General features: G+C 31.1%; 1 protein-coding gene across 1 annotated transcript in view; it reads right to left on the reverse strand.

Moving 5' to 3' along the window:
• LOC115970548 (short-chain dehydrogenase TIC 32, chloroplastic-like) overlaps positions 1–7,975 on the reverse strand; it is a 67,153-nt gene extending 59,178 nt beyond the window's left edge. The window contains exons 1-6 of the mRNA XM_031090167.1: positions 7,870–7,975; positions 7,532–7,763; positions 7,204–7,283; positions 6,648–6,801; positions 6,464–6,542; positions 5,178–5,262 (exon numbers count right to left, since the gene is read on the reverse strand). Of these exons, the coding sequence (XP_030946027.1) occupies positions 5,178–5,262; positions 6,464–6,542; positions 6,648–6,801; positions 7,204–7,283; positions 7,532–7,763; positions 7,870–7,975 (736 nt within the window). The remainder of the gene's footprint in view (positions 1–5,177; positions 5,263–6,463; positions 6,543–6,647; positions 6,802–7,203; positions 7,284–7,531; positions 7,764–7,869) is intronic.
• Positions 7,976–9,540: the final 1,565 nt, after the last annotated feature.

A 9,540-nucleotide genomic window follows, 5' to 3' on the forward strand; every position in this document is an offset into this window, starting at 1 on the left:
ATTTCCACAAAGATGCAGTTGGGAGTGCATATTTTAAGTTTTATAACAATTTTTTCTTTATTTACCAAAGAAAAGTGTTGAATCCTATTGATCATTTAAAGGAATAATCCAACTAATAGAAATAGCTTTTTGGATCTTTGGACAAGCTTTATTTCTAATTTGAAAATTAAAATATTTATGATTTCCCAAACGAAGAATAGTATTTCCCAAACATACCTGTAATAATATGATTTCCCGAACAAAAATCGTTTGATCAACCTTTAATTTTATTTTTTAATATTTGGAAGAGAATTATGTTTATTTTTTTGACAAATGAAATACCTTTGGTTAAGTTTCCATAGGTTTTTAATTATTAAATTTAGGAATTTTTTCATATAAATATGTTGTGTGATTGCTTGATACTTTTAAGAACAATAATTTATATATAATTTATATAATCTAGATTCAAGCGATTATTAATTTATTATTTCTCAATAAAATTTTCCTAAAAGTTTATAACTAAAATCATGCAAGCATAATACTAGTATTAATAATTCCCAAGACGTCATTTGCTTTTGTTTAGTGCTTGGCAATTGTGTGTGAATGTGTGATCATGAATGTTGCTCAATTAATTCCACCTCATATTGATTTAAAAAAAAAAAAAAAAAAAAACCACATCTATATAATTTAGTTTGTCTTCTTTTTCCTTTTCTTTTTTGTTCTTGTGGCAATTTAGTTTTTGTGCCTCTATTTTCTATGGCTATTAAAAAAAAAAAAAAAAAAACCATTTTTATAATCAGTAAATGGATATGAGCTCTTCAAACCAACTAAAACTTGGACATTTTTATCCGTATACATATACTATTTTTAGATGGATAAAATTTAGTTACAAAATTGGTTGTAACCTAAGGCTACAATTTTACTCAATATCATTTATATTACTACATATTTTGAAAATCTAACTACTAAACTGCATGTTTTTTATGTTCTTAATATACATATCAAATTTTGTGCCAAATGGATATTATTTACTATATTATCTATAAACTTACATTTTATGCATAATTTTAAACTACAAAAACTTGCAATTTAAACAATTTATTGATGATATAGTTATTAATCTTTAATTTTATAGAAATTTTGCAAGCATGGATGATATAAAAAGAAAATATAATCTAACGGTGGATTTGTCAAAATTCACCTCCATTAAAAAAATATTAAGGTTGTAACTTGAGATTACAACCAATTTTGTAACTAAATTTTGTCATTTTTAGATTTGATGCTAAATGATAAATTTTGGAGGTGAGCAATGGAATGTCGATCCACAATTCCATACACAATTTTTTAATAAAAATATAGTTTATTACTTTCTTTATCTAATAGGGACATGTGAGTAAATTTATATAAACTACATTTTCCATCCCTCCACTTTTCCTTCTTCCAACCAAATACAAATGAGGGAATATTTAAAAGACCTTTACTATGACTCATTGGCAATACAAGAATATTTAAAAAGAATAGTAATGATAGGGAACAATATTCTTTTATAATTGTTGATATGGTATATCCATGGATGGAGCTATCATTGAACAAGGGGGGCAATGACTCCCCCAATTTTTTTTTTTAAAAATACTATTATATATATGTGTACTAATTTTATCAGTTTTGTTCTATAAAATTACATTTTGTTTCCATTAAACAATATCATTGATTCTTTTAAGCATAATGCTATACTCACAAACTTTTTTTATAACATTTTTACAAACTATTTTGGTAGCAAATTTTTATTAGTTCGCGTAATTGGCCCACCACTCACATCATTCTTTTACATACCAGTAACACTTATTATATCAGTAATTTATAATAATAATAAAAAGTTTGTAACTCTATAATTTTTCTCATTTTAGTGACCATAAAAAAAATTTATAAATCTAAAATCTAAAACAAAATATACAAGCCAAAAAAAAAAAACTTAACAACAAAAATTACTAATAATAAAACTAAAAAAAATTAAACTCAATTAAACAATTTTATCCAAAATAAACATCTCTGCCCTTTAAAAATTCTAAATAAAATAATTTTGTTCATACCCACACACATAAAAATAAATAAATAAATAAATAATCTCAACAACTAAGTAGCAACAAAATTAGAGGTTGAAATCGGTGCACACAGTTAACAGTAAAGCTTCCTCCCTAACTCAAAGTTCTGACCCCATCTCTATATTGTGATTGGAATAATATCACTTTTAACTTGAACAATTATTAATACTACGTTTATTATACACCAATCACAATTGAGCACCTTAACAATTGTAAAAATTGTTGTATCTCTGAACGAGTCATTCTATATTACCCACCATTTTTTAGTGGATACGTATATTTAGACATATAATTAAATATAAGGCAAATTACAATTTACCTTGTAGTTTAGTCAAAGTTTAAATTGTCTCACTACGGTTTGAATCAACTATATTTTCAGTCCAAAACCAATGGTCCGCCATTGAACTTAGGCCGCGAGCCCAGGCCCACAAAATTCCCAACCCAATCTCTCCTTGCCCAGAACAGCACCGTACTACGCTCCACAGCGCAGATGCGTTACACTGTCATTTCTCTAAGCCTTAAGGCGGTGGATATTGACATTAAAAAAAAAGATTTGGGATCTAATAACGGTCGAAAACTCCAATTCCTAGTTAGTTTTGGTTTTGGAATTGGAATTAATTGTTGAGAAAGAAGGTTGAGGTTGGTTGTGTTTTCTTTTGCAATTCGGATTACTTTCTAAAATCACGATTTACGTAGAAATAAAATAAAACTAAACCGACTCTAGGAGTGATTGGGAAAAAGAAAGTACTTTATTTGCTACAATTATCACCAGGTCTTAGCTCTAATATTGTATTCCGAGTCCGACTCTGAGTTGGGATTAGAATTCTATTTCTCTATGTATATAATCTTTCCCTTTTTTTTTCTTCTGTACCCAACACACTAATTAAGAGCACTTTGTTTTCTGTTTTGATTTTCTTCTATCTTCTCCAGTTATTTGGATCATCTTTCATTCATTCATTGGGTTTTTTCTCTAAACCCACGACCTGTAGAAGAAGAAACAGCCATGATACCCATCACTCAAAATCTGCTACAAACCCTTCAAAACCAAAACAGCCAAGTTTCCACCGACTTAGCGCTTTATTCTGGGTTTCACACCAACAAGTGCAACAAAGAACAAGCCATGGTAGCCATCACTCAGAATCTGCTACAAGCCCTCGAATGCCAAAACACCCTAGTTTCCACCGACTTAACGCTTTCTTGTGTGTTTCCCAACAAGTGCAACGCTAGCCAACAAAAAGAGGTTTCAACAGCACTGACGCTGTTTGATGAATCATGGTTTTCTTCCAATGAGAGAAAAACCATGCAAAAAGATCAATATACTACTCCTCCTACTACTTCCATCTCTCACAATTATTCCACAGTGGCCTCCAACACACAAGAAGAGAGTACGTCCATGACGCTGAGCACTAATTTTTCTCCCTGGACAATCATTAAGAAGCTCACGGCGAGTGATATTGGTAGTTTGAGCCGGCTCTTGGTGCAACAAAGTCTTGTCCGCCAACATATTCTGCCATTCTTTGGTACAGACTCGGTTGCAAAGATCGAGAGTAACGGATTGAGTGTAACAGCTTTCGATCAAGATTCAAACTCCGATTATGAGTTGGTTTTCAAGAAGTGGCCTTCATCTAAGAGCTATGTTTTTAATGGAAAATGGCACGAGAATTTTGTGGCTAGGAGGGAATTGAAGGTAGGAGATATCATTGGGCTTTACTGGGATCCACGCCATTCAAAGTTCAATTTTTGTGTTCTGCAAAGGGCTCCTCAGATGTATTAATTAGTCTGCTCTTTGATAGTTTTTAGGCCTACATGATCTTTTATGTGAATTAATCTTGCTAGGGAAAAATATACTCCTATTAGATTAATCTTTTTCTTTCCTCAAATTTTTGGCCAATCTTTGTTATCCCCAATGTAATGTTTCATTAATAGAAGAAATCTTTTGTTTTGTTTTTTTGTTTATTTGTTTTTGTTGTAAATTCTCTCACTGCTCTCCTTATTCCAAATAGCGTATTGCATTCCTTATTCCAAATAGTGTACAATAATTGCTTATTTAGATGAAAGATATGCCATTGGACATTCTTCATATTGTTCAGGCCGATTCAGCCTCTTTAATTGAATGAAATTGATGTTGCCTCTTTTACTACAGCGCTATATATAATGTATAAAGCAACATATTTGCATGTCAAGACTCATTACTTTGATTTGTGAAAAGTCACATGATTAAGAAAGAAAAAACGAATCGGTCCCTCAATCAACTCTTATTCTTTTTAAGAAGAAATGTCAATCAACTCTTATTCTATTCAAACTGTTTTTAGAACGTGAAAATTGTACCACTGTGAACTACTAGTTCAACTTTATTATTTTCTATATGTTTTAATTTTATGTAAGGACAGAGTAAGCCAACAAATTAACAACGCCTTAAATATCCCAACTAGTTTTGATTGGTCATGCTGAAGCTGAAGTCCCATAATTTCCTTGCCAATTCTGCATCTTGCGAGAGAGCGCTTGCTTTTGCTTTATTACAATCCGCGAAATATTCACCACTTATTCGTTTAACTTGTGGATGCAATGCCACATAGCATTGAGTTGCGGCTCCCTGCAGCAACCATATGCAAATGAATTCAATAAGCAACCATACTGCAAGGGGGCAACTGAATTCAAGTGAAGCTGTTTAAGTGGATTTTGATAGGATTTGCAGGTACACTCAAAGTAGTAGCACATATGATATGAATTAAATACCATGATACATACCTGTTGAACACTTTTCAACATAAATTTACCAAGCGCTTGAGTAAGAACTGCAATGAACCAATACAGTAAGATTATCATGGTGAAACAGATTAATTAAATACATCATGAAGAGGATCGTTTCCTGGTGATACAGTGGAATAACTTAGATGTCATCCTTATAATTAATAACCAAAAAGAGCCCACAAAGTTCCACAACTAGATGTGTGACACAAGCATATTAATACAGATTTTGTACCTGAAACATGATTCTAGAAGAGTATAGGAATATCAGGAATTCACTTAGTGTCGATATGAAATTACATATTTAGACATATAATTAAATATAAGTCAAATGGCTCAGAAGTTTACCATTCATGATACTGTGGTAACGCAGAAGATTTGTAGCAATCATTCCTGGATGAAGGGAATTAGCAGTTATGTCTACCCCTTCTTCCTGTTTAAAAGAGGAAATAAACCAACAATTGCAGATTATATTCCGCCTCACATGACAATATGACTAGCATGGAATTATGAACTGAAAGACTGGTTAAAAGAACTTCAAATGGCTGTTATTACCATTCCCGCCCTGAAGGAAAATAAATTGACCTTAATTCAACCAGCAGCTATCAGCAAAGAGGAACTCAAGTGGCTCCAGAATTTATTTCTGATGCTACCCAAAATAATTATAATTTATAGTTTTCCACTAAATCAAGTCCCTGTCACACACCATATCAAGTTATTACTTATCATCTATGTGGACCTATTAAAATCATTTTATTAAATGGATTGTTTTAGTTATTTTAGTTATGCCTAGGTGACATTTATCAAAAAAAAGTTATACCTAGGTGATTTATGCATACTGAAGATTATATGCCAGGCCAGAGTCACAAAGTACAACACTCTTATCACTTATAGACTAAACTAACAATTCACTGTTTCTACAAATTAAGACACAACATTATACTATAGACTTTTTATTAAGTAAAATATTTTTATTTAAAAATAGAGAGTATTCAAATATATAACATTATGCTATACATAGGATGTTTTCTAGTTGACTTACTAATAATCTTAAATGAAGTGACCAATCAATTAAGTCAAAAAGAAAGTATAACAGACTGCATAAGAGAGAAGTTTAGTGCTTATCAGATAAAGATGAGAGAAAAGGGAAAAGAACAGCATGGGAAGACTTAAAAGATAAAAGTCCAGTATTTGGCATGTTATGATTACAAGAACTTAAGTTACATTCCCTTATTGTCTCTGGGTAAGAATATTTTCAACACTTAATCTTGTTTACCTCTACTACTATACTTTTGAAAGTGTAATCAAATTGATCATGATGCAAACAAATGAAAATTTTAAACTACAGTAATATTAAATCTTTAGATGATTTCATGGGCACCACTTATGCATCACCTCACCTGGGAGCAGACGTGTCTTTAAAGAAAATAATTCAGTTGACTCCCAACCATCTATAATGACATATCTACGGTCATTGGAAGCAATTTTTTTTTTTTTTTTACAATAAACATGAACAATGTGCATGTGGCGTGCATAAGCATCTCGTTGTCAGCTAATCCAGGAATTGAACAAATTTTTTGCAAAGCCTAGACTATTCTATAATTTATAGTTGATGGCTTTTAAGCATTGAGTACCTTCAAGCGCTTTGCAAGCTCATTAGCGTGCAAAATGTTGGCGAGCTTTGATTGTCCATATGCATTGATACTGTTGTATCTGTTAATTATCAAGTAAAATATAAGCTATTTATGAGCACCTCAAGCCCTAAAATATAAATTAGAAAGAGACAAGAGTCCTCAAATTGTCCAATAAAACTTTTACCCTGATTCATCATTGATCTTATCAAAACGAATCCCTTCACGATACGCATATTGGTGAGCCATCGATGATAAATTAACAATTCTTCCCTCCTTGTTGCTGTCACGAGCCGTTTTTTTCATGGTCTCCAATAGATGGTTTGTCAGAAGAAAATGGCCTGAGAAATGGTATTGAAACCTCAAGCACTCCATTCCACTCGTATGAAGGGTAAATAGAAAGTATACCTTTCAGAAAATCTTTCTACAAAGATGCAGTTGAGAGTGCATATTTTAAGTTTTACAACAACTTTTTCTTTATTTACAAAAGACAAGTGTTGAATCCTATCGATAATTTAAAGGAATAACCCAACTAATAGAAATAGCTTTTTGGATCTGAGGACAAGCTTTATTTCTGATTTGAATATTAAACTATTTGTGATGATTTCCCAAAATAATAAATGAAGAAGGGAAAATTCTGTGACTAAAATTTCCCCCTTGTTCTGAAATTGTCAACCCTACTCGCCATGAAACAGATTATTGCCCGCTTAAAGACAGATCAATGGAACTTATGAGTTACATACCTAAATGGTTGGTTGCAAACTGCAATTCTATGTTGTCCTGGGAAAGCTTGAATGGAGTTGCCATCACCCCTGCATTGTTACTTTCAAACAAACAATAGACAATTATATCACTCCTTATCAATGAACTATTTAATCAAAAAACAGGACTCAAACATGATTTTTTTTTTTTTTTTCAATTCTTATAGGGAGCAGGGATTTCCATTATAGCAAGTTCAATGAAAGACCACAACAAAAAAGGAATAAGCAAAACAACTATGATAAAAAATTTATGCAAGCATGCAGCACACACGATTGCATGGTTACAATGGCTCCAGCTTAGTGTGCTTACATGAGGAGATTCAGTGGAAGACCTGAAGCATTATAATCTGATGCAAATTTCCTCACGGATCCCATTGAGGTAAGATCTAACTCCATGACATCAATTTTAGCATTGGGGTTTTCCTTTAGTATTTGTTCTTTGACATTCTTACCAGCATCAGTGTTCCTTACAGCCATAATAACATGGACGCCACGCAACGTAAGAACACGTGTTGTCTCTGCACCAAGACCACTTGATGCTCCTGAATTCAAATCAATGTGAGAACTGAAATATGTTAAAATGTGCTGAATTAGAATAAAGGCAAATCAAAGAACACCCGGATAATGAAAAATTAAAAAGAAAAAGACCTGTGACAATAGCAGTAAGACCAGTTCCATCAATTCCTTTGGTAACTTCCTCAGCTGTGGAAGAGGCTGAGAACCCAGATGGCCCTTTCCTGCTAAAAATCCACATCTTTTGCTTTGCCAAAAACAAACAAACTCACAAACTCACCCCCCCCCCCCCCCCCCCCCTCCTCTCTCTGTAGTCCACACTACTCATATAGTCATGGCCAGCATCATTCAAGTTGTAAAATACTAATAACAGGATTCTCTATTGGGATTTTATCATTTTGTGTACTAATTAAAATATCCTCATATAATCGCGTGTGACCATCATTTTGTGTACTAAAATAATCTCATACAACCATGTGTGACTATCATTTTGTGTACTAAAATATCCTTACACAACAACGTGTGACGAGACTAGTATTATAATAGAGAAATTAAATCATATCATATCTTATCTTATCATATTATATATAATAAAAGTTGGGTTCAGAAGACGTGGTTGTGCCACGTGACTTCACCAAATTATAGAAATTTTATTAAATTTTTAGATTTTTAACGAACTAAAAATGAATAGTATACTACCAGAACTAAAATTCATGTCTAAAAAAAACTGCAGATTAATATTAGATTAATCAGGACTCCAATTCATTCTTATCTCTAATTCAAAAAATCAGAACTCTAATTCATTTTTATCTCTAAAAAAAAAATAGTGCTTCACGTAAGAATATATATATATATATATATATATTTATATTTTTTTATATTAATTTTAACCTAAAAAAAAAATGTAATATCAATCTAGCTAATAAATATAAATTTTTTTGTTGTTATCTTCTTCTCCTATAATTTCTAAGTTGGTTAAAAACTTTAATTTGATTACAATCCAAACTTTTCATCCAATCCCTTCCTTCACTTTTTTATTCTTTGGATAAACACTAAAATTTAATATAGAATTATGATTAACGTTAATGTAGAGTTCTAACTAATTGATACACATGAGGCCCAGGCCTACGATAATTGGTACAAATGACACTTTTTTATTTAAAAAATTTCAGATTAGGTGACTAAATTTTTTTTTTTTAAAATTGTAAATAAATCATCTTTAGATAACTTTAAAAAATAAGTTACATTGAGTTTTACTTCTTCTTTAGATAACTTTAAAATTCTAAACTGGTTATAACTTAATATATATATATATATATATATATATATATAAATCTATCCTATTTCCTTATTAGCATCATTCACGTTTACTTACTTCTTCTTCTTCTTCTTCTTCATTTTTTTTTTTTTTAATATTATTACTTACATTCATGTCATTGTTGTCAACATTTTTTTCTCTCTTATAATTCCTAGAGTGATTAGAAATCTAACTTCCTTACAACTGAAAATTTTCTATATATATTCTATTTTTCGGTGTATTCTTATATATTCTTAGGCATAACAACTTCTTCTTATTTTCTCTCCCCCATTATTATTAATAATTCTCATTCTTTTATAATTTCTATGTTGTTTAGAAATCTAACTCTCCTTTCTTGTGTTTTTTTTTTTTTTTTTCCTTAGGCAATTTGATGTCTATGAAATCCATAGTACAAGTTTTTATCAAACCTACCATCCAAAGTATTACAACTATGTATTTCTCTTCTTTGTTTTGGTGTTTTTTTTTCCAACAATGGTGGACAAGTACGT

Source organism: Quercus lobata, chromosome 12 (genome assembly GCF_001633185.2).
Source record: "Quercus lobata isolate SW786 chromosome 12, ValleyOak3.0 Primary Assembly, whole genome shotgun sequence".
Taxonomy (NCBI): Eukaryota; Viridiplantae; Streptophyta; class Magnoliopsida; order Fagales; family Fagaceae; genus Quercus; species Quercus lobata.